General features: G+C 42.5%; 2 protein-coding genes across 4 annotated transcripts in view; both read right to left on the bottom strand.

The window, feature by feature from the left end:
- The window catches only part of nebl (nebulette), a 123,534-nt gene that overhangs the window by 60,427 nt on the left and 38,214 nt on the right, over positions 1–24,893 (bottom strand). The gene's annotated exons all lie outside the window — the stretch shown is intronic.
- Positions 106–24,605, bottom strand: LOC118556199 (nebulette-like). The gene is made up of 21 exons (XM_036124964.1): positions 24,093–24,605; positions 20,486–20,610; positions 19,278–19,486; positions 18,707–18,778; positions 15,897–15,998; positions 15,630–15,740; positions 13,113–13,223; positions 12,126–12,236; positions 9,448–9,558; positions 8,529–8,642; positions 8,205–8,315; positions 7,997–8,107; positions 7,683–7,793; positions 5,889–5,999; positions 4,868–4,978; positions 4,655–4,765; positions 2,404–2,514; positions 1,551–1,658; positions 1,077–1,187; positions 860–967; positions 106–275 (listed from the first exon to the last, which is right to left on the bottom strand). The coding sequence occupies exons 1-21, from the start codon at positions 24,134–24,136 to the stop codon at positions 120–122; spliced, it is 2,370 nt and encodes a 789-aa protein (XP_035980857.1). The 5' UTR covers positions 24,137–24,605; the 3' UTR covers positions 106–119.

The following is a 24,893-nucleotide window of genomic DNA, read 5'->3' as shown; positions in this document are numbered from 1 at the left end:
AGATCCAAAATTTAAACAGATATTTTAGGCTTACGTATGTTTTTTGGAAGTAAAATCAATAGAAAAAAGTTTTTCTGGATCTGAGATGATCATTTTATAACTTTTGGCACTAAAAACATCTAAATTTGACCAATAAAAATGTTCTGTAAAGATTTTAGCCTTACGTCACTCTGCAGCTCTGACAGATGTTTAGCCAGCTGTGTCTCTGTGGTCTCAGGCAGCTGATGGTACAAAGTGCTCTGGTTCTTCTCCTTCATGTCTTCTTTATACTTCACCTGCAGGAGAGGACGATGTATCACATCAAATACATGAATAAACCCAAGATAACATCAACATAATGTTTACTTTTTCATTAAATGATGAACAGGAAGGACGATTGGATAACAATGTTTTGGAAAATAATTAGACGAGTAAACGATTGACAGAAAAACACACAATTTAGTCATCAGTAAAAATAAAATGGTTGCTTCTCTAGGTGATGTTAAATTATTACCAGATTATTCCACCTTTACAATTACTTTATTATTTCCAGACTGCTTTTTTGACATTCAATATTCTTATCCTGTTAAGGAATAATTTGTTTACCATTTATTACCTTTTGGTTTTGACCATTGCTTACTCAATTAAAAAAAATTTTTTTTTAACAATGTTATCAATGTTACTGCCAGGTAATTAGCTGCTTATTACTTTGTTAAGTGCAGCAGGTTAACTTAATATTTATACCTTTGTCAATCAACTTTTAGCATCAAGTGTGACTGAAAAATATTTTCAATATCTGCTTCCTGCTGGGAAACTCTGCAGGATATTTGCTACTGGAGGAAGTTTAGAGTACAGCTGCAGCAGAAACTCAGCGGGGTACCTCACTCTGCAGGTCTGACATCTCCTTAGCGTGCTGAGTGTCCATAGTCTCAGGCAGCACACAGTACAAGTTGTCATTCATCTCCTTACAATCTTCTTTGTACTTCACCTGAAAAACAGAAAAAGCAACGATCACAAGAGTAAAAAGCAAGTGAAACAAGTTTGACTGAAGAGCTAAGCTTTTGAGAACAGTAATTTCTGACTGCTTAAGTTGATACCTCACTAAGCATCTGAGAGACTTCCTTAGCATGGACCATCTCTAAGGTCTCTGGCAGTTGATGGTAGAGGCTGCAGGAGAGATCGTTCTTCACAGCCTCCTTATATTTCCGCTGAAGGTAAAGACAACATCCATTTAATTAACTATGGTGTTCCACAGGGCTCCATGCTCGGCCCACTCAGTCCAGGTTCTGTGCAATTTAACCATAATGAACTGATTTAACATAAATAAAAAGGTACTTTAACAAAGCTATTAAACTTGATGTAAATCTGGTTCAAGAAAAACAATAAAATGATCAGTGATGTTTCTTTTTTAGCAAAAGAACTCCTTTCTGGATCTATCATGTTTGCTTTAAATAGCAATTTATCAGAAATGATGTATTCGTTTGCTTTTAATGAGTACGTAACATTTTTTTTAAACAAAATAATTTTCAGCTGTTTTGCATCCACTATAATGTTATAGAGACTGTTGTTACCTGACTGGTTAACTCAGAAGCTTCCTTGGCGTGCAGCGTTTCCAGAGTCTCAGGCAGAGTGGCATACAGGGAGTGAGATACGTCTTTCTTTCCCTTCTTGTATTTCATCTAGAATTAAAACAAAGTATTTTGCATCTAGTTTTAGTGCATTTTCAAGATAAAAAAAATCATTTAATTCAGAACACCTGGGACATTTTGATAGAGCTTTCCAAACCTATTTTTCTTTAACAACTTATCTCTATTATCTCTATGGCCACTGAGAACCTTCAATTAAAAAACAACAACATGTAGAACCGTTTATACAGCTTCGCTGATGGACGTGAGCTTTATGTCGCTTTGAAACATCCGTGTCATATTGTTAGCTTAGCATGTAGCACCGTTACGCTCACGGTCTAATTTAGGCGTAATTTTGACAAATACATAAAACCTGCTGGTTGGAGCAGCTAATTTACCTCATTCTTCCTCCCTGGTATGTTCCACCTTATTCAGCCGGTCTTGATGCAGTGTCAGTTTTTAGTCTTGGATTGTGTGAAATAAATGTCTAAAAAAGTGCAAATTTTCCAGAGCGACTTATAGTCCGAAAAACACGGCACTAAATAAATCCCTTTATTCATAAACTTCTAAATAAAACTGCCTGATTTTAATCCACTCTGAGGGTATTTCTCATAAAAACTCTGGATGTGTTTTACAGAATATTAAATAAAACGTTTCGCTGTCAAGAACAGCCTTGACTTTATCAAGAACAAACAGAAGACAACGTTGTCTGCTTTCTGTTTGGGTTTACAGGCTGCTGTCCTGATTCTGAAGTTGATCTGATGTCTTCTGACCGACAGGTTCTCCACGGGTTCCTCACCTCGCTCTGCAGCTCAGCCACATCCTTGGCCAACCTCATCTCAGCTGTTTCTGGCAGCTGACTGTAGAGACTCTGAGAGACGCTCCTCATGGCGTTCTCTTTATATTTAACCTAAAAGAAAAAAACAAGAGTTTCCTTCCTGAATAATCCAGTTTGCATTTTTTATTTTAGAACTAACACAAATGCTCTTTGTGCTGTTTTTGCTTATTTGTTTTGGATGAACGGACCGTTTTCCCCCGTGGATGAGAGCTGAGGGTGAGCAGAACCTCATTAATTCAGGCTGTATTGCCTCAGCAGCTTTAAAATGCAAATTAAAAAGACTGCGACTCAGATAAACTCTTTGATCATCTTTGTGATGATAATCAGACCTGTGATGACGGATTCATGATAGAGACATCAGACGCGATGAGCTGATAATGCTGCAGCTCTCTGCAGGAAGTTACGCTGAGCTCTTACATTTTTAAATACAAAATAAAAAAATCTAAGTGAGGGAAGGAGTTGTGATGATTAAATCATTGCCTCTTTGACCTGGTTCTGAATCAGATGAACAGAACTAGCTCTAGCCAGACTACTTTGTCCTATTTATGCTGTATAATATCTGGGAAGTCACTGATGAACCAACATTTCTAAGAAAACAGTCAGATAAAGATACAGTTTGGTCTAAAATGAATTGGTGAGTTTCCTGTCTTCTCTTGTCTAGTCTCTAATTCATACCAGAACTGAATAAAGACAAATGAATGAAGTAAACGTCATCTGAAAGTTCCTTAATCCTGAAGGTTTCTAAGATACCACTGCAAAAAGGGAACTAAAAGTAAGTCAAGTTTTCTTAAAATGAATATATTTTCCTCTTGATTTGAGCACCTGAATAACACTGTTTGCCAATGGTTTGAGTATTTTTACCCCTAAGATAAGATAATTAGACATCCGGCAATAATGAAATAAGATGATGGAGATGAATTGTTCTTATTTTAAGTGCAAAACTCTAATTCCATTGGCAAATAGTCTTATTTAGCTGCTCAAATCGAGGAGAAATACTCATTTCAAGAACATTTTCCTTACTTTTAGTTCCATTTTTGCAGATTGCACCAGAGGAACCCTGCCTGGTGTTGGTCACGGTATTTGTTCATCCCTCCAAGTTACTGGATTCAGGTGTTCACCACCTCCATGGCACCAGGTGGATAAAATCTACCTTCCAGCCGCCCAGACTGCTTCTGTTAGCGTTGGTGAAACAATTGTCTCAGGAGCTCAGTGAATTCCAGCCGTGTACCATGATGGGATGCCACATGTGTCTATGTCCATGTAGGAAATGCACCCACTAATAAATATTCAGTAGTCAACTGTTTTTGGTAATACAAAAAACAAGAGAAGATTGGGACGGGCAGAAAATCCGCCATGAAGTGGCCAAGCACCAGAAATATCAGAGAGCAGGGACATGCTGAGGGGACAGCATGTAGATGGGACTTTATCGTGATATTTTCAGGTATTTACTGGGATAATTATAAAAGTGGTGATGAAAAGTATCTAAGAATTAATCGCAGCAATTTTTGGGAGCAATTGTGCAGCTGTGACTGCAGTCAAAGCTGCACCAACACAACATATTTCTGGAGGGTTGCAACTGTCCTAAATTAGAGTTTATCATTCTAACAATAAATCCCAGTTTTCATCACAATAAATTTTATTTCACAGTAACAGCAAACGATTCAATCCCTACAGCAGAGGTCACTGACTTTCTTCAGTCAGTAGCTACAGACCTCTAATCTGTATAATCTGATTGAATTTGATTTTGGAAAGAGCCTTGAGATGACATGTTTGATGAATTGGCACTTGAATTGAATTAAATTAATTAAAATTGATTAAATTAATTAAAAATTAAATTAATTTAATTTAATTTAAAAAATTAATTAAATTAATTAAAATTGAATTGAATTAGCTGCTTCAGATACTTGACTTAAATCTGAGAAATGTGTTTGTAAACCCACAGCTGGAACATAAATAGACTGAATATTAATAACTGGAGCTAAATGCTGCCTTTCTGTCCTAAAACACACGATAACTCTACAGAGTAACATGATTCCAGCAGGTTTTCTGAGAACAGATTATTATCTACACACCAGACGGGGCATGAAACGCTCTCTGATGGAGCAGTTAGCGGCTGACTTCCTGTCATTCAGATACGCGTCAGGAGAACGCTGGAATCCTGGCACCTGATAGGTCTCAGTGAGTCACATGACGTCCTGCTTCCTGCCGTTACCTCGCTCAGCAGGTCGCCGACCTCTCTGGCGAATCTGCTTTCTGGCGTTTCAGGCATGGTGGAGTAAAGGCTGCTGGACATCGCCCTCTTCCCGCTCTCCTTGTACTTCACCTGTCACATTCCACATATTTTAGGATATATAACGTCTAGTGAGCTTATTATATATGAACACAGTGAATGTCCACAGCCTTTAAGTCTGGAAGATGCTCCCACCTCACTGAGCAGCTCTGCAGACTCTTTAGCATGTTGTGTCTCCAGAGTGGCAGGAAGCAGAGCGTAGAGGCAGCTGCTGCTCTGCTTCTTCCCCGCTTCTTTATACTTCGCCTGGACAAACAAATACAGTTTAAACTTCCACATCTAATGCAATATTTTTATTCTTCTACTGTCTATTATTATTGTTTATAAGCAACATTATTAATATTTGTTTTATTCTTAATGATATTATACTACTACTACTACTACTACTACTACTACTACTACTACTACTACTAATAATAATAATAATAATAATATTATAAGGATTTTGGCAGAGTCCATATTGATTAATCATTGGGCTGCCTGAGTGTTTCCCAGTTATACCAGTAACTAAAAACTTAATTTTTCACCCCAACCTTTAACTTTCAATTTAAATATGTGTAACCAAAAGCAAAAAATTTTAATTATGCAACCTTTCCTCATTATTTCACTGAGTTTTAAAAACTTTCCTAATATTAATTACAAGCAAAGAGAATAATTAATTCCCAGTTCCTTCTGAATATTACATAAATAAATGTTTAACATGTCAAAAATGTATTCAATTAGGTATAAACTACTTAAACCTGATGTCTTTAGTCTTTAATCAACAATTTTAATTGATTTTATTTGTATTTTTATATGGAACTTCTTTAGTCTTTAAAAAAGGAATAATATCAACAACAACAACAACAATAATAATAATAATAATAATAGTAATAATAATAATAAAGGTCCTAATAAATTCACATGAATGCTTTAAAAGTTATCTAATGTTAACATTTTAAATGATTTATATATAAAAACATTTTAAATATCTTATATCAGATGTGTGAAGTGTTTCTGCAGATCATAAAGTGTAAAACTCGTCTGATGCATCGCTGCTGATGGCTGTAAAAGTCTCAGGCTAACAGCTTCTGGTCAGCTGATCATTTTATAACTGCTGAGACTAAAAACATCTAGATTTGACCAATAAAATGTTCTGTAAAGATTTTAGCCTTACGTCACTCTGCAGCTCTGACAGATGTTTGGCCAGCTGTGTCTCTGTGGTCTCAGGCAGCTGATGGTACAAAGTGCTCTGGTTCTTCTCCTTCATGTCTTCTTTATACTTCACCTGCAGGAGAGGACGACGCATCACATCACAGAGAAGAACCATAAACACTAAAATACACTTTTACAAACACATATTTGTTTTTTTTATGTTTCCTCTCAATGTTCCCTCACAGGAAGGCTCGCTGGATTAAATAAAGAAGTGAAAGGTTTAGCATGAGTGATAATCAAACAAATAAATGTGTGTTAAAGAGGCCTGACTAGAGGAAACGTTCCTCATCTGATAATCCTGTTCTGTTCAAACTTTTGCTTTAATTTGAAAACATGTGAACTTAATGGAAATAACTGGCCAAAAAAACTAGTTTATTTTTACTGGACAGATGGATGCGTCTAAATAATCGTCCAATTTGGGGAAATCAAGCCAGAGGGAACAATCTATTTTTAAATGCAGCTTCTTGAGATCTAATGAAGGATTAATCATAAGTAAACCTCAGGCTGGTACATCAACAAAGATCTCTGTGTGCTCTAAATATGTGCAAACCAGAGTGCTCTGCTGTTTTTTAGAAGATCTCCTAAAAGTAGTGCAACCAAGCAAAAATCATCTCTCTGACCTTATTGTCCATATTTATCATGCGTGCATTTAGATCAAAGTTTCCATAATAAAGTACATTTTTATAAGTTTAAACCAGAGCAGGTAGCCTACGCTTTGTGAATTCACCTCACAATCTTTAAAAGAACGGCACAGTTGGATTCCATGAAACAATAATCAAACTGATCCCAAGACAAACCCCTGAGGGATCCCTAAATTAACTCAGAAGTATCCAGCATCATCAGATTAGGATGTAAACGCTGAGATAAATCTAAAACCTAGCATCTGGGGTCCGTTCTTCGTACGTCGCTAACTCAGTTAGCTGGATTTGATTGTTGACGATTTGGCATGATCTTGGATCGTTTGGTTCTTCGAAACTCATCCTGGACTTGTTGTCATAGCAACATGTGCGCCAGTTTAAGCCTGCTTGCGAGGTTTTATCATTCTTTCCCTTTTATCTCTTCTTTCTTTCACCTCTTCTCTTTCTTTTTTTCTCTTCTTGTTCTTCCTTTACTCTCCTACTTTCCCATTGTAGTGTCCACACAATTTGAAATTCTCCCCACAGGAATCACAATAAAGCAATAAATAAATAAATAAATATGAAATTATTAAAATGCAAAAATTCATACTGTAGAAAGTGATAGAAACATCTACCATGGACAGTATTTAAGCATTATTTTGTCTGCTGCTTTTTGCCAGCCTTCTCTCCTGGCTTTGACAGATTTTGAGGTGTTCCCTGTCGTTTAAATTAATGACTCAAATTCATCATAACCTTCCATTAAAAGCTCTTGTTCTGCTTGGGAGAAAAACTGTGGGCGTTCTTTGGCCATGCTGAACAGCCAATAGCAGCGCTGCTGATCATTGTTTCTACTATCGATACATTTCCCCTTTTAAACAAACGCGTTAACGCGCAGTTGTCTCAGATAACTCAATCCAGCCATACTAATCATAAACAACAGGTGTGTTCGAAGAACCCAATTAGCCGGATCATGATTAGCCGGATGAAATCATCTTGGATGTGTCTTTTGATCTTGGATGTTTTAAGCAACGTACGAAGGACGGACCCCAGGGCAGCGAGTTGCAGTCCAGCAGGAGAATTATCTGGATTAACAACAGATTGAGGCTGGAGCGTCTGACTTTAAAGACTTTTTCATGTACCTGGCTCTGCAGGCTGGACGCCTCCTTAGCATGCCGGCTCTCCATGGTCTCAGGCAGCACGGAGAACAGGTTGATGCTCAGATCCTTCCTGCCTTCTTCTTTATACTTCAGCTGCAACAACCAACAAAAAAACACACTTAAAGGGACCTTCAGCATTTTACCCTAAAACTTGTTTTCTGGTTCATTTTTCACACATTTTGAATATAAACCGTCCAATAAAGTTATAATCCATGGTGTTTCTGGAACCCTTAGTGTAACCTTTATATATTAGACATCATGTGATGATGCTGCGTGTTTGCTCACGCCCGTCGTACCTCACTGCAGATCTCAGAAACCTCCTTGGCGCGAGCCGTCTCCATGGTTTCTGGCAGCAGCGAGTACAAAGACGAGTTCACGCCTTTCCTGCCCGACTCCTTGTACCGCATCTGAAAACGAGATTATTTCTAACCTTTAAAAAGTCCTGAAGCTCCTGCAGGGTGTGACTGAGCAGCAGCGTGGGGGGGGGGGGGGGGGGGGTCTCACCTGGCTCTGAAGCTCAGCTACGCTCTTAGCAAACTGGGTCTCTGCGGTCTCTGGCAGCTGGGAGTAGAAACTCTGAGAGAGGCTCTTCCTGCCGCCCTCCTTGTATTTACTCTGAGAGGAGAACCATCAGTCAGTCACACGGTCCGTCTCCACGACAACAGAGACGCAGAGGCTGGTCAGCAGCAACATTCTGGCTCTGGGTTTTATCTTTAAGGTGATTTCTCTGGATGTTTGGACCTTAAATAAACCTATTTATTTTTAATAAAGACTTTAACCATAAGGACTCCTCCGTGGTCCTGGTATGGTCCCGGCTCTGTGTCCTACCTCACTGTGGAGCTCCGTCATCTCTCGGGCAAACTGGATCTCTGAGGTGTCAGGCAGCTGGGAGTAGAGAGAGGATGGAGCTCCTTTAGCCGGCAGCTTGGTGCGATAGTTCACCTGGAGGAGAGGAGAGGAGAGGAGAGGAGAGGAGAGGAGAGGAGAGGAGAGGAGAGGAGAGGAGAGGAGAGGAGAGGAGAGGAGAGGAGAGGAGAGGAGAGGAGAGGGGTTTTAGAGTTGGATTAACAGTTCAGGATGTTAGATTTGAAAATGTTTCATGATTAGCAGTAGGGCTGGACGATATAGAAAAAAAAACATAAAAAATAGAAATCATATTGATCGATATTGATAATTATCAACAAATTCAAAACATTTATTTTAAGTGCAGCCCTGGATGTTTTATGCTATTACTTAATGACTTATTTTTAGATACAGACACAAACACTGAATTCAACCTCAACCCTTAATTCAACCTTAATAATAATAATAATAATAATAATAATAATAATAATAAAATAAATAAATAAATAAATAAATCGACCGACTTTTTACCAAAAAAGAAAAAAAGAACGTGTGCTCTCTGAACTCTCTGAAGGGGGCGGGGCTTGGTTCCTGGGTCTGCGTTGTGATTGGCTGGGAGAATGTAATCATGTAATATTAACCTACATGACTAGAATGCAAAGGAAGGAAAACCTTTATTCTATTGAACTTTTTATTGACCCTTTTTTCTATCAATCGATATGTATAGTTATTGAATTATCATTCAGCCCTAATTAGCAGATATTTCACAGAATATTTTACATATTTTGAGATTGCTTTGCAATAAATAAATAACTCCAGGATGTAATTCTAAGGTTAAATGGAGACATATTTTTAGTTAAATCCAGTTAAAATGCAGGTTTGGGGTTTATTTGTGGGTGAGTACCTCGCTCTGCAGCTGGGACACCTCCAGGGCGTGCTGGATCTCTGGAGTGTCGGGCAGCTGGGAGTACAGGGAGATGGAGGCCTTCCTCTTCCCGTCTTCTTTGTACTTTTTCTAAAGCAGAACACAAGATGTAGTTTTCTCTGTCTGAAGGAAAATCCCCTGAGATTCAGATCTAATAACAAACAATTAATCGTGAACTGCATCAGGAATTCAGCTGATGTCAGAATCAGACCAATTTCAGCCTAAACGACCAGGTCAGAAACTCCATTAAACCTCTGTGGGATCATAAGTGCTGCCAGCGGCTTTGTTGATAAAACTAATGGTTTCTGACTGAAGAAGACAGATTTAGATTTTAGAAATCAAACGTAAATCTTTATTTAAAGGTCAAAACTTTGCAAAAACCGTACATGAGAGATGATGATTGGATCATCTCTGACTGGAGCCTTTCTGGGTTTGTTTCATTTAATATATATATTTTTTTAAACAATTCAAGTTGGAGCTTTTTCAATCATATTCACCAGGACAGTAATTAGAACGTCTGTTCAGCGTCTCTCAGGCTTTCTGCTGTATCTAGATGATCTAGATCACAGGTGTCAAACTCAAGGCCCGCGGGCCAAATCTGGCCCTTCAAGGTAAATTGTCCAGCCCTCGAGAGCCAAAAAAATAAAGGCATATATCCTTTTATAGTGTATAAAGTGGCTAAAACTGTGCCTCCTGTAAGTGTAACTCACCCCAATATCAACTTTTTTTGCAGATAAACTGTATAAACTGGGCCTAAGGGTGCTACTTTTATGTTACTGTGTATTTTTATACTACTGTCCTGAGGAAACACCTAAAACCTGCCGTGCAGATCCTTCTAGGGTTCTACCTCACAGTTCAGGTTTCACACAGAGATCTAAAAGCTGACAGCCTGATTCTGTCCATCGGCTCAGATGATCAGGTTTGTTCTGGTCTGGATCGGCTTGTTAGTTCTGGGAGGTTCCTGTCGTTGTAGTCAGAAACGTGTCCTGACCCTGAAAGGAGCCTGAAGGGAGCCTGGTTCTGTTCACATGTGGCAGCAGATCTGAGCTCAGGTCTGACTCCAGCAGGTTTCCTCTGGGCTCTGAGAGTCTGGACCGGGTTTCTGGGTCAGTACCTGGTTCTCTGGGGTTCTGGGGTCAGTACCTGGTTCTCTGGGGTTCTGGGTCAGTACCTGGTTCTCTGGGTTTCTGGGTCAGTACCTGGTTCTCTGGGTTTCTGGGTCAGTACCTGGTTCTCTGGGTTTCTGGGTCAGTACCTGGTTCTCTGGGGTTCTGGGTCAGTACCTGGTTCTCTGGGGTTCTGGGTCAGTACCTGGTTCTCTGGGTTTCTGGGTCAGTACCTGGTTCTCTGGGGTTCTGGGTCAGTACCTGGTTCTCTGGGGTTCTGGGTCAGTACCTGGTTCTCTGGGTTTCTGGGTCAGTACCTGGTTCTCTGGGGTTCTGGGTCAGTACCTGGTTCTCTGGGTTTCTGGGTCAGTACATGGTTCTCTGGGGTTCTGGGTCAGTACCTGGTTCTCTGGGTTTCTGGGTCAGTACCTGGTTCTCTGGGGTTTTGGGTCAGTACCTGGTTCTCTGGGTTTCTGGGTCAGTACCTGGTTCTCTGGGGTTCTGGGTCAGTACCTGGTTCTCTGGGGTTCTGGGTCAGTACCTGGTTCTCTGGGGTTCTGGGTCAGTACCTGGCTCTCTGGGGTTCTGGGTCAGTACCTGGTTCTCTGGGGTTCTGGGTCAGTACCTGGCTCTCTGGGGTTCTGGGTCAGTACCTGGTTCTCTGGGGTTCTGGGTCAGTACCTGGTTCTCTGGGTTTCTGGGTCAGTACCTGGTTCTCTGGGGTTCTGGGTCAGTACCTGGTTCTCTGGGTTTCTGGGTCAGTACCTGGTTCTCTGGGTTTCTGGGTCAGTACCTGATTCTCTGGGTTTCTGGGTCAGTACCTGGTTCTCTGGGTTTCTGGGTCAGTACCTGGTTCTCTGGGGTTTTGGGTCAGTACCTGGTTCTCTGGGTTTCTGGGTCAGTACCTGGTTCTCTGGGGTTTTGGGTCAGTACCTGGTTCTCTGGGTTTCTGGGTCAGTACCTGGTTCTCTGGGGTTCTGGGTCAGTACCTGGTTCTCTGGGGTTTTGGGTCAGTACCTGGTTCTCTGGGGTTCTGGGTCAGTACCTGGCTCTCTGGGGTTCTGGGTCAGTACCTGGTTCTCTGGGTTTCTGGGTCAGTACCTGGTTCTCTGGGGTTTCTGGGTCAGTACCTGGTTCTCTGGGTTCCTGGGGTCAGTACCTGGTTCTCTGGGTTTCTGGGTCAGTACCTGGTTCTCTGGGGTTCTGGGTCAGTACCTGGTTCTCTGGGGTTCTGGGTCAGTACCTGGTTCTCTGGGGTTTTGGGTCAGTACCTGGTTCTCTGGGGTTCTGGGTCAGTACCTGGCTCTCTGGGGTTCTGGGTCAGTACCTGGTTCTCTGGGTTTCTGGGTCAGTACCTGGTTCTCTGGGTTTCTGGGTCAGTACCTGGTTCTCTGGGTTTCTGTGTCAGTACCTGGTTCTCTGGGGTTCTGGGTCAGTACCTGGTTCTCTGGGTTTCTGGGTCAGTACCTGGTTCTCTGGGTTTCTGGGTCAGTACCTGGTTCTCTGGGGTTCTGGGTCAGTACCTGGTTCTCTGGGGTTCTGGGTCAGTACCTGGCTCTGGAACTGATGGACGGTCCGGGCCAGCTGAGTCTCAGAGGTTTCAGGAAGCTGGGAGTAAAGACTGCTGCTCATCTCCTTCCTCCCTTCCTCCTTGTATTTGTTCTGAGGAAGAGGAGGAGTGGAGAAGGTCACATGACCAGAGGCAGGACCATCCATCCATCCATCCATTCATCCATCCATTCATCCATCCATCCATCTATCCATCCATCCATCCATCTATTATCCATCCATCCATCCATCCCTCCATCCATCCATCATCCATCCATCCATCCATCCATCATCCATCCATCCATCCATCCATCCATCCATCCATCTATCCATCCCTCCATCCATCCATCCATCTATTATCCATCCATCCATCCATCCATCCATCTATTATCCATCCATCCATCCATCCATCCATCATCCATCCATCATCCATCCATCCATCCATCCATCCATCCATCTATCCATCCCTCCATCCATCCATCCATCTATTATCCATCCATCCATCCAACCATCTATTATCCATCCATCCATCCATCCATCATCCATCCATCCATCCATCCATCCATCATCCATCCATCCATCTATTATCCATCCATCCATCCATCCCTCCCTCCCTCCCTCCCTCCCTCCATCCATCCATCCATCCATCATCCATCCATCCATCCGTCCCTCCATCCATCCATCCATCCATCCATCCATCCATCATCCATCCATCCATCCATCTATTATCCATCCATCCATCCATCCCTCCCTCCCTCCATCCCTCCATCCATCCATCATCCATCCATCCATCCGTCCCTCCATCCATCCATCCATCCATCCATCCATCCATCATCCATCCATCCATCCATCTATTATCCATCCATCCATCCATCCCTCCCTCCCTCCATCCCTCCATCCATCCATCATCCATCCCTCCATCCATCCATCCCTCCTCCATCCATCCATCCATCCATCCATCCTTCCATCCATCCATCCCTCCATCCTCACCTCACTCTGCATCTCCGTCAGCTCCTTCACAAACTGAGTCTCTGTGGTTTCTGGCAGCAGAGAATAAAGCGAGGATGAAATCTCCATCTTCACGTTTCCTTTATATTTGATCTAAAACAGAAAACAGATAAAATGAACATTATTCTCCCCCCAAAACCAGAATAAAAGCATTTAAAACCCAATGATTCATGGTCCAGCATTTCAGAGGCCAGGGAAAATCCTCTAAACATAATTCTGATTGATTAAGCCTTAAAAATAGCAGTCAGAGAATCTGTACATGCTAATTAAATTATAATCGCTGCTAATTGATTAAATTAAACTTGGCTTTCTCTTTTCTTCCAGAAGGAAAGAAGAGATAAATTGTGTTCTAGCTTCCTACTGTAGATCTCATCCTGTCAGAGTTGACTGCATGTTCTGTGAGAAAACCATAAAATAGCATCGGTCACAGCTTTGTCATTCTAATCTGACAAAAAGGGTGAAAATCTGACAAAGATGTTGCATAAGATCATGTAAGGTTTAAATAATAATGGAATTTATCAATAAGTGTGTGGTTTATGTTCTAGGAGAGAACTCCTTGTCTGAACCAACACAAATGGGTGACAGTGAGAGAAAGAAGGTTGATGCAGAGACCAGTGATCTGTAGGAAACTGATTTCATTCATAGAAGTCTAGAATGGCCACTAGAGGGCGCGGGTAGCCATGGTGTTATCAGGCAGTAGCTGCAGCATCCAACAGTCAGAATGTTTCCAGAGGGAAATCATCAGCAGCATTTGATGGAGTTTGTCGGGGGTTAATTTCTGGGATTATAGAATGAGGTGGCCGAGATCTGAACACGCTCAAGTCGATCTGAAACCACACAGCTGTATAGATTTAAGATCAGCGACACAGACCAATCCAGTGGAGGACTGGCGTAGTGAGCGTCAGGAACCACAGATCATGTAGCATCAGCTTCAGAGCTCCAAAGCTCCAAAGACCCAGGATTCAAACCTAGAACCTTCTCCCTGCAAGGCAGCCGTGCCACCAGCAGCTCCACCCAGCAGCCCTCAGCAGACGGCACCAGGTTCTGCTGTCTGATGGACCTGTGAAGCATTTCTTTGCCTGCTGACCGTCAGTAAGAGTCCATACTCACCGCTGGATGCTCTGGTTACTGCCAGACTAAACCCAGGATAAACAAATACTTTACTATTTACTTTATTCTTAACTCTACTCATTACCTGTTTACTGAAAAAGACGTGTGGGCCAAATCTGTCACTGTGTGATAAGCTGCTATAATTACAGAGAAGACAGTGGGACACGTTTAATAATAATAATACTGAGGTAAGCTTAGTGTTTCTACAGTATTTTAGAGTCTAATTAACTTTCTTTGACTTTAGGCTCATAAGGACTTTGAGTCAAACACGGCCGGCAGAGAGGAGCCGGTAGCTGGCAGGACCAACATCTGTCAGCCACACATTATCAGCCTGATTCAGTTTCTACGTTCAGATAACTGGACATATTAACAGTTTAGTGGGACAAAACCAGCTTCCTTATCCCCAGATAACAGGATAAAAAGCTCATTAACCTGAGACAGCCTCAGCGTTCATATCTGCACCTCAACCACTTTGGGCTTCTGCCGCTGTTTAAGGCCGGCAGAGATTAACAAGCTTGGTTAATACGGATTTCATTTCCAATGTTCCTTTCCTGGAAGTTTCTCTTTATTACTGCCTGGAACTATGAGAAATACCAGTTTACATAAAACATTTAAAGTCAGAGAAATAACCTCAGTATTATAACATTGGCAGCACAGACGCACCACCAAGTCACCTAAACCTAAACACTGCTGATATTTAAAGGCATACTATGCAACATTTTTCAGTTAATTAATGTGTTCCATACCGTTTTGGATGATTAAATGAGTCATTTCAGGTTGAACTAAGGTTTTCTCTGCCGCCCTGGGGGTCTGTGGGGGAAATACCGTTCTTGCAATTGCAGGAGCCCTCGGCCCGCACACACAGAAGTCTTGCTTTACGGCGAGAACTCCATGTGTTTTTGCCCTGCCATTCACTATATGCACGCCCGAAAGCAACAACAAAGAACCGCGTGTTAACGTCAAATAAACATGCAAGCATATCGAGTTTTATTATTATTATTATTTTTTTTTTTTTGAATGTTGGCGAGGCGGTAGCGTGAGTTTGGCAAGGCGGGAAACCCTGATGTTCATACCTTCACTGTGTTAGTCATTGTTTGTACTGCAGTTTTTTCCACTTTTCGTTGTGTTCGCCTGTCTGCTAAGCTCAAAACAACCGCGCCTGGCTTGACGGAGAAACCAGAACAGCTGAGCATCTTTATGACAGTGCACTTTTACTTTCACCCTCTGGGGGGAGCCTCGCTGGAAAATCAACCCGGTTGCATAGTATACCTTTAAGGCATTCTCCTACAGATTAACTCCTTATCAGCTTGTTTATGATGCGATAGCGTCCAATGAGTCGGGGGTTATGGTCGTATGTGTGCAGCAGAGACATGGAGGACGATGTCTCACCTCGCTCTGCAGCTCTGAAGCCTCCTTGGCGTGCTGCGTCGCTGGAGTCTCCGGCAGGACGGAGTACAGAGACATGGACGCCTCCTTCTTCCCTTCCTCCTTGTACTTAGACTGCAGAGGACACAGAGGACACAGAGGACACGGAGGACACGGAGGACACAGAGGACACAGAGGACACGGAGGACACAGAGGACACAGAGGACAGCAGGTTGATCAGAAGACACAGGTTTGTTTTTCCTCAGAAGAGCGTCTCTTTGTGTCTCAGACCTCAGAGATGACAGCGCTGATGTTCTTGGAGTGAATGAGCTCCGCTCCCGGCACAAACAGACTCTGACCCTTCATCTTCTCAAAGTCCTCCTTGTACCTGACCTGCAGGTAGGAGGAGACGTGAGGATGGCTTAAAACAGAGACATCATCAGGCGTTCTGAGACTCTTTGGTTTTACTGGAAGTTAAATGCGTCCTAAAATGCAACCATTAAAGAAACACAGCATGTAAAAAAGCTGAGATCAGAGCCAGGATCCCTAAAACATTCCAGTTCCTGCAGAAGTTGCAGATGAGGATGAGGAGCTAAGAGGGACACGTCCAACACATGCAGGACTCCATGACAGGAGATGGACATCCTGGTTCTAAAGCTTTTCAGAAGTCTTCAATAACAGGAGAAGTAGTTTATATTATATATATTTATATTTATATCTGTTCTCACATGAACAAATCAACACCAATCAGCCTGACTGTTGGGTTTATGGAGCGTGGAGGACGCTGAACATGGAGACATGGAGACTCCCTACCAAAGACCCCAGGCCAGGATTTGAACCCAGAGCCTTCCTCCTGCAGGGCAGCAGTGATTATCACCTGCTCACCATGCAGACCATCATCTATGCAGGTCCTGTTAGCGACCCTTAGACTTCATTAAGTTCTGCTGCTGCTGCATCTTTACTGGAAGCTGCATCAGAACCTAAGTTCATGCTGGGCCTCATTAAAGGACATATAAAAGCCTCAGGAACCCAAAAACATTACATTTCTCTGAGATTTCTTTTTGCTAAAGTCTCTAAAGCAACAGAGTCTAATTTAGACCTAAAGGCCTGGAGTGCTGCATGTGTGAGATGTTTCCTGCTTTAACCTGCCTGACTCTAACCATGAGGTCATTAGAACTAAACGCTGCATCCAACCAGACTTATAAGCTGTTATGCATATTAATATAATAATTTAGTGCATCTTCACTCTCACCGTTGAAGCGTTTTGTTTGAATTTTCTCTGTAAAATCTAATCAGATCCTAATGAAAAACGTTTTAAATCAAACGGACAGACTGTGAGGGTCTGATGTGACCTGAAGCCTGAGAGGAGGAGATGAAGCTTAATGTGAACATTCAGCACATTAACCAGGAAGTCCAGAAGAACAGGACTTTCCTGAAGGCTCATTTTCTTCTTCATGTGCTGTTTGTGCTCCAGCTGCTTTTCCTGATGGAGAACCAACACGTCTTTGAAACTGTTGAAGTTTCCATGGGAACAGCTCCATTTATGGGCCGCGCTGCCTTCAGGAGCCCAGATTCAGGAGCAGGAACCAGACTGATGCAGAGAGTCTGCAGACGGGAGGAGAAGTCCGGAGTCCTCCACATGGAGAAGGGGGGGGGGCTTTGATAGAGCTGCAGGAGCTGCAGGAGCTGCAGGAACAGGAGAAGTTGCTTCTTTAAAGCAGCCTGACCCGCCTCCTGCATCCGATGAGTCATTCTGCCGAGTTTGAATCGATATCACCTCCTCCCACATCCTGCATCTCCATTCAGCAGCGCTCCATCTCAGCGTTCTGCAGCAGGAGTCAGAGAGCGAGAACATCCTCCTCCTCAGCTGAATAATGAAGGCCCAGGGCCGCAGCATCAGAGGACGGCTGAGAACGCAGCGCCGCCGTCACCACCGGCAGGAAGCAGCCGCTCACACTCACAGATGCTGTACGTGGGAACCTAAACGCTCCACATCAGTTCCTCCTCAGACGATGGATTCTCACCACGCCTCTGAGAACATCAGTCCGTCCATCATTTCTGGTCACCTTAATGCATTTACAGATGTTTTAACGAGACCTTCAACACATCCACTGCAAAAACCGACCTAAAAACAACTAAAATGTTCTTTAAATTTGTATTTTTGTAATTGATCTGAGCAGGTAAATGATATTATCTGCCAATGGAACGAGTATTTCTACCCTTAAAATAAGATAATTAGACATCCTGCACTTGAAATAAGATGATGGAGACGAGTTGTTTCTATTTTAAGTGCAAAAGTCTCATTCCATTGACAGATTATCTTATTTACTGACTCAAATCAAGGACAGACTTATTTAAGAATATTTTACTTATTTTTAGTTCTGTTTTTGCAGTGGCATTACTGACTTTTTCCACACATACACTGCAAAAAGGGAACTAAAAGTAGGTAAAATCATCTTGAAATTAGTGTCTTTGTCATTGACTTGAGCTGGTAAATCAGACTATTTGCCAACCAAATGAGATTTTTGCACTTAAAATAGGAATAATTAATCTCCATCATCTCATTTCAAGTGCAGGATGTCTAATCATCTTATTTTACGGGTAGAAATTCGCATTTCATTGGCAAATAGTCCTATTTAGCTGCTCAAATCAAGTAAAAATATATTAATTTTAAGAAACTTTTGCTTACTTTTAGTTCCCAGTGTACACCAGTGAAGCCACATAAACTGTATTTTTATGTGGCCGTCTCTTTAAGAGGAACCCAGCAGCACAGCTCAGGTGTGCAGAGGTTTACCTGAATGAGGCTCAGGACCTCTGGAGCTAAATGTTTGTCCATAATGAGGTCATTAATGGGACTTACAGCTGAAGTTCGGACCCAACCGGGTCATCAGCAGGACGGTGGTCCCAGACACAGCGGCTAATCTCAACAGAATGGCTGAACAAGAAACCTGCTGCAGCGGCCTAGTCAAAGTCTAGACTGAACTAAATGCTGCGCGGGGGAAGAAGAGCGGATGAGAGACTGATGAAGAGCCAGGAACGCGGTGCAGGAGGATGATTCTGGCTGTCAGACGGTGAAGCAGTGAATAAATTCATCAACTCACGTCGCTGAGGATCAGACTGCACCTCCTGTTGAAGGCCGGGTCAGGCAGCGGAGGCTTCCCCTCTGTGGAGGCCTGAAACACACAGGTTACGTCAGGACGGAGCAAACGGCACCAGAACACCGGACCGTCCGGCTGCTAACGAGGTAATCAGGAGCAGATTTTCTCCTCGGTTCATTAATCCCACCCAGAACCCGTCAGAGGCTAAAAACCAGACGTTCTCATGGGTTCCCCATCTGATCCGCTCTGAGCCGCCGTGTTGGGCCACGCCCACCGCCAGGGTTAGCGCCGAGAAATCATCAAAGACCACGGAGAACACCTGAGTTATCCAGCAGAACCGGACCAGAGGAGGTTCTGCTGGCTGGTTCTGATGCCGGGCTGGGTTAAGCTGGAGGCCTTAGAGAATCAAATACATGATGGACCAGACGCCTTTTCAGGAATTCTGATGAGGTTCTGGTCCAGTTTGATTGTTCCAAAGTGAAAATCTGCTCATTTTTTCTGTGCTTCATTTTAATTCTGTCAACATTCAGATTATTAACTCAGAAAGTCACAAAGCTGCAGCTCAGACTCTCACCTCAGACTCCCAGGCTCCCAGACACTTCTTAGATTTCGTCTCCTCCTCCTCCTCTGCTTCATCTTCATCTTTCTCCGTTTCTTCCTCACACCCAGCCTCCTCCTCCTCTTCCTCCATCCTTTCTGCTGTCCCGTAAAAAGCTGTGGTCACCGTCGTCTCCTGGAGAACCTCCTCCTTCTCTCCATCCTCTGCCTCCATGCTGGTCACCTCTGGAAGAGCCACAGATCATCAGAGACACGTCTGTCTGTCAGACCTTCTGAACCCTCCTGAGATCCATCACCAGGAGGAGAGGATGCATGAACCGATAAACCGTTACCAAGAAGATGCAGCTTCCTGTGTCTTTCTGAACCAACAATGACCCGTTTGGTTCTGAAAGCTGCTTCTCACCTGCGCCGCATGGAGGCCACCAGCTCCACTCCCACAATTCACTGCTTCATAACTTTAATCTTGTTGATCCAGGACCAAGGCGTTCCCTTACCTCAGTGTTTTGGTCCATTTTGTTATAAAAAAACATTTTTTTTCCTCAGGAACTGGATTTTCTTAAGCAAACAACTTTTATTTTACCGTCATTAAAAGTCAGACGGTTCAGCTTCATCCGTCCTATTAATGAAACAAAGACTCTGGGCAGATATTTGGTTCTCTACAGAGGCAGGATCCACTAAATAAGCAGCGGACCCAGGATCCACCCTGAGGAACCCTCTGAGTGAGAGGAGCTCCTCAGTGAAAAGCTCCTGTTAGTAGACCAGGACTGAAAGCAGTGGGCAGAGCCTCTGAGGCTGCAGGATGACCTGATCCCAGCAGCAGAGGCTGCAGAAAGTCTAAAGGCTTTGAAAGAAGCTAAAAACATAATAGCTGAATTACTTTTAGGGTTTTAAAACGTACAGAAACTTTCTGAGAACATCAGAAAACCATGAATAAAATGAAGATTCCTCCCTCAGAGTGACAAAGATCTCTGTTAACACACTGATTTAATCCCATCCACACATTTAGCTCCATAATAACGTCTTTAATTAGTTAAATCTGCAACTTGTCTTATGATATTTCTCCTGATGTCATAAATGGTTTCAAGGTCATCTGTTGGGCCCACAGTAGCTTCCTCTCAGTGACCATTACTTCTCCAGCTTCCTTTAGAATTAAAATGTGGGAATTACTCAAATATCTCTCTAACTTCTGTAAATTAATCACTTTAAGCTGCTTCTTGGTCTCACCTTCTCCCCGTGGCTGTGGCTCCATGTCCTGCAGTGGCTTCCTCTCTCTCTCCTTCCTTCCTGCACCTTTCAGCTCGTTTCCTCTGGAGACCCAGCAGTCACCGTCCAGCTTCCTCAGAGTCTGCCTGGACGTGGTAGAACAGCCGAGCTCTTCTTTTTACCTGTAAACCGTCTGCTGACCTCTAACTTCTCCTGACTGTGACAGAACAGCTTCGCTCTTGACCGTCACTGTGATGCCTGAATGTCAGCTTATCGCCTCTGGCTTCTACATTTAGCCCCTCACCTCAGACCTTATCTCCACCCAGCCCTTCATCTGCAACACTGTGTGTGTGTGTGTGTGTGTGTGTGTGTGTGTGTGTGTGTGTGTGTGTGTGTGTGTGTGTGTGTGTGTGTGTGTGTGTGTGTGTGTGTGTGTGCTGGCAGGAATGCACCAGGCCGTCTCTGGATCTCCCACATTCAGCTTTGACTCCTCAGGGGGAACAAAATGAGGAGAATTGAACAAAAAGTAAGAAGATAATTCATTTTTCTTTGTTGTAGTTCTAACAAACAGGATCAGGAGGACTTTCTGCCTTTCCAGAGTATTTTACAATGTTTTTGACCCCAGAATGACCCCAGGGCGTCACACTGTGGCTGCCCACTGTGTGACGCCCTGGGGTGGTGTCCTGCAGTATACAGGACTGTCTCAGAAAATTTTAATATTTTGATAAAGTTCTTTATTTTCTGTAATGCAATTAAAAAACATGAAATGTCATACATTCTGGATTCATTACAAATCAACTGAAATATCGCAAGCCTTTTATTGTTTTAATATCGCTGATTATGGCTTACAGCTGAAGAAAACTCAAATATCCTATCTCAAAATATTAGAATATCGTGAAAAAGTATACTAGTAGACTATTCAACTAGTCACTTGAATGGTCTAATTAACTGGAAACACTGCAGGGTTTCCTGAGCCTTGAAAAACACTCAGCTTGGTTCAGTAAACTAAATCACAAGTATGGTAGTGGTTAAGAGACGACATCAGATTCTCACAGTAACTGGTGTACTGACCATGGCATTACTGTCCTTGATTGGCCTGCCAATTCCCCTGACCTGAACCACATAGAGAATTTGTGGGGTTTTGTGAAGAAGAAGCTGAAAGACACCAGAGCCAACAATGCAAATGAGCTAAAGGAAGCTATTGAAGCATCCTGGGCATCCATAACACCTCAGCAATGCCACAGGCTGATTGCCTCCATGCCACGCCGCATTGATGCACTAATCTGTGCAAAAGGATTCACAACCAAGTACTGAGTGCATTAATGGACATTTTCAAATGTTTGATTTTGTTTTGCTGTTATAATTATTTTTTTTACTTGGTCTGAGGAAATATTCTAATATTTTGAGATAGGATTTTTGAGTTTTCTTCAGCTGTACGCCATAATCAGCGATATTAAAACAATAAAAGGCTTACGATATTTCAGTTGATTTGTAATGAATCCAGAATGTATGACATTTCATGTTTTTTAATTGCATTACAGAAAATAAAGAACTTTATCACAATATTCTAATTTTCTGAGACAGTCCTGTATACAGCAGGAAAAATTGCCAACGTTGACATTTTAAAGTGACTTTTCTAAAACATTGCTCAGTTCTTCAGCAGTTCTGAACCTCGTTGATAAGATCCAGCAGATTTGGCTCTGGAGCTGCAGGCTACACCTGCTGCAGAGGTAAAAATGATTTGGTTGCAGTTTGCAGTTTCTGCCACTAGATGTCACTGATTTATACAAAATTTAACAGATTTATGATCTTGTTGTTCGGTCCAAGTTCTTCAGTAAAAGAAAGTGCACCTCTCTCTCAGGTCTGCAGTTTTACAATCAGGATGGGATGAAAACTTTCTGTTCTTGGCACATTGGCTGGGATTCTGTTTAGTTGAAGGAATAATAAGTAATAATGACATCTAGATTGCTGTCTGTGCTCACATTCAGTGGCGCACTGACAGCAATCTGTGGTCAAGGCACAGAGATTTGAACCAGTGACCTTTACAGCCAGCTCCCTACACTAGGCCTCAACTTCCAGCACATCAATTTAGATTAAACAGAAAATCAGAAAATCAGAACATTTTTATCGTCCTGATGGCTCAGCCTTAGAACCCCTTTTTGAATCAGACCCAGCAGATGGACTCGTGTTCTGTGAGAACTGAGGCCGGTCCATAACTAACTTTAAACAACACGGTCGGTAACATTAGCAGAGAAGCAGCAGCTGCAGAACCTCCTGTAGTGACTGTCAGCAGCGTCTCTAAGACACTAAGTCAGAAACTTTCCCAATCTGCAAAGGACAGAAAACAGGAGCGTGTTCCAGTTAGAATTTTACTTATATTAAACTTAAAACCTTGTTTGAATCTAATATTATTCCCCCAGATTTAAAAGGCCAGAAGTTAAAACATTTTCCAGCAGAAGAACCTTTGAGATCTGCAGAACATCCAGCAGGTTCTGATTGTTTTAAACTGAGAGGAGAAGGAAGTAGAAAATGTTTTTTTCAGAGTGAGGCGTTATTTTAGCTCCTTCTTTTCAGCAGGTAGTCTGGCAGTGGAGCCAGGCTGTCAGATGGTTCTGATGTAAACAGGACCGATGAAGGAGCGGCCCGAGCCAAGAGACCATCTGCTGCTGAACACCAACAATACACGACGGCGCAGGATGGAGAGAATAATGATAAGACCACCGCTCTCAGGTCATCTGGGATGTGCTTTTTATTTCTGAGGCTTTCCAGCTTCCAGCTCCAGACGGCTGATTCAGTCACTGATGACCTGCTGCTTCTGGAGGAGCTTTGTTTCCACATCATCATGGATTCAGACTGAAAACCTTTAATTATACGTTTCCTTTTCATTAGATCAACCTGAGTGTTTAATACAGCTTCAGATCTCCAGCAAAGCATCATGGGGACTAAAAATTAAAACAAGATTGTTGCAGATTGTCCATTTATTCTTCCCAGTTTTAACCCAAAGAATGAATGTATGTACTATTTTATTTTGAAAGAGCCACAACGTTTCAACAGCTTCACCTTAAACCTGTTTTAAACCAGTTTTACTGTCTGCTGTTCTGCAGCAGCAGACACAAGGAAGTGTTGTTTAGGTTCCCTCAGATTAGGATTAAATGCCCGTTATAGTTCAGTTCAAGGCAAAAGGTGGAATTAAGAGTTCTTTTGTATTAAAAAAGGATTTAATTAGTGATCTATAGTGAGACGGAGGATTTTAGGCTTGAATAATCTCTTATGAAGGTTCACACAAACAATCTTTAATATAAAAACTATCAGTAAAGAGGTCATAAAACGATGTCAAATGTTTCAATTTATGTTTTGATCCACCAGAGGTGAATTTTCCAGAGAAATGAAGGAGTTAAAAGTCTTATTTCTCTGAATGAGTATTTTATCCATTCAGAGGAGCAGGCAGAGGAAATCTGAGCTAAGCTTCAGTCGTCACATTCAAAATCAGTAAAAATGTCATTAAAGAGCAAATTAACTCAAACCGTTTGTAACAGACTGACTATAAACCGTTAATAAGAGTAAAACCAGGCAGAGTTAAAGTTTTATCTTCAACATCTTTCCAATAATCAGGTAGATGTACCGTTACCATGGCAGCAGGCTGGATGCTGCTGAGGCCGACGCTCTCCTCATCCACCGCCTGGCCTGAAGCACAGCATCTCCTCCTCAGACAAAGACCATCTAGCTTCTGCTCTGCAGGAACCAGAGGAAACTGGAACTCCTCAGCTGGTTCCCCTGAATCTGCCTCAGCTTCCTGCAGCTTTCAGCCCTTTTTCTCCCTCCAGGTCCTGTTAATTCATTCTGAAAGTCAAAGCTTTTCCAGGGAGACTTCCCTCTGCAGAGAACCGGCATCATGGTGATGGATGGACTTTAGAAAGCGGGAAGCAGAGCAGGAGGCTGAATCAGAGGTGTGTTAATGCTGCAGTGATGTCATCAGTCGCTCAGGTAAACCCAGGAGGCACCAGGAACCAAAAAAAGACTGACAGCTGAAAACAAACGGCTGAAAAACGTAAAACTGAGACGATCATGAAGGGAAACATAGAGGGATAAAAGATCTGTGAGAAGACAGAGAGGTTGTTCTGCTTTGATTGTTTCTCAATGAACATTTTAATTACTTTTTTTTTTTTACCTTAAACGTTTACTGTCCAACATCAGGCAGCATTTTCCTTGCATTGTCAGTAGATATCATGGAGAACAGGGAAGAACACGTCTGCTAGGCGGCTCACCTGAGAAAAGCTGATGTTTCACTGACATCCAGCAGCTTTAAATGTTTTAACGAAAAACAAAGAAATAAAAACATGTAATAGACAAGATCGTGTTCAGGAAATCCAACATAATTGTTTAGAAATGAAAATAATAAGCAGTCTTCACCAGGATGTCATGGTGTTCA

Source organism: Fundulus heteroclitus, chromosome 21, assembly GCF_011125445.2.
Source record: "Fundulus heteroclitus isolate FHET01 chromosome 21, MU-UCD_Fhet_4.1, whole genome shotgun sequence".
In the NCBI taxonomy this organism is placed as follows: domain Eukaryota; kingdom Metazoa; phylum Chordata; class Actinopteri; order Cyprinodontiformes; family Fundulidae; genus Fundulus; species Fundulus heteroclitus.
The sequence above is the reverse complement of the archived record's forward strand: the minus strand, read 5'-3'. Positions and strand labels throughout refer to the sequence as shown.

Coding starts and splice junctions, on each gene's coding strand:
- LOC118556199 (XM_036124964.1), bottom strand. CDS start 24,136: ATGAGGAGAGCGTCGGCCTCAGCAGCATCCAGCCTGCTGCCATG. Junction 19,487..20,485: donor GCCACAGCCACGGGGAGAAG/GTGAGACCAAGA, acceptor TGGCTCTTCCAG/AGGTGACCAGCATGGAGGCA. Junction 18,779..19,277: donor TGGGAGCCTGGGAGTCTGAG/GTGAGAGTCTGA, acceptor TGTGTGTTTCAG/GCCTCCACAGAGGGGAAGCC.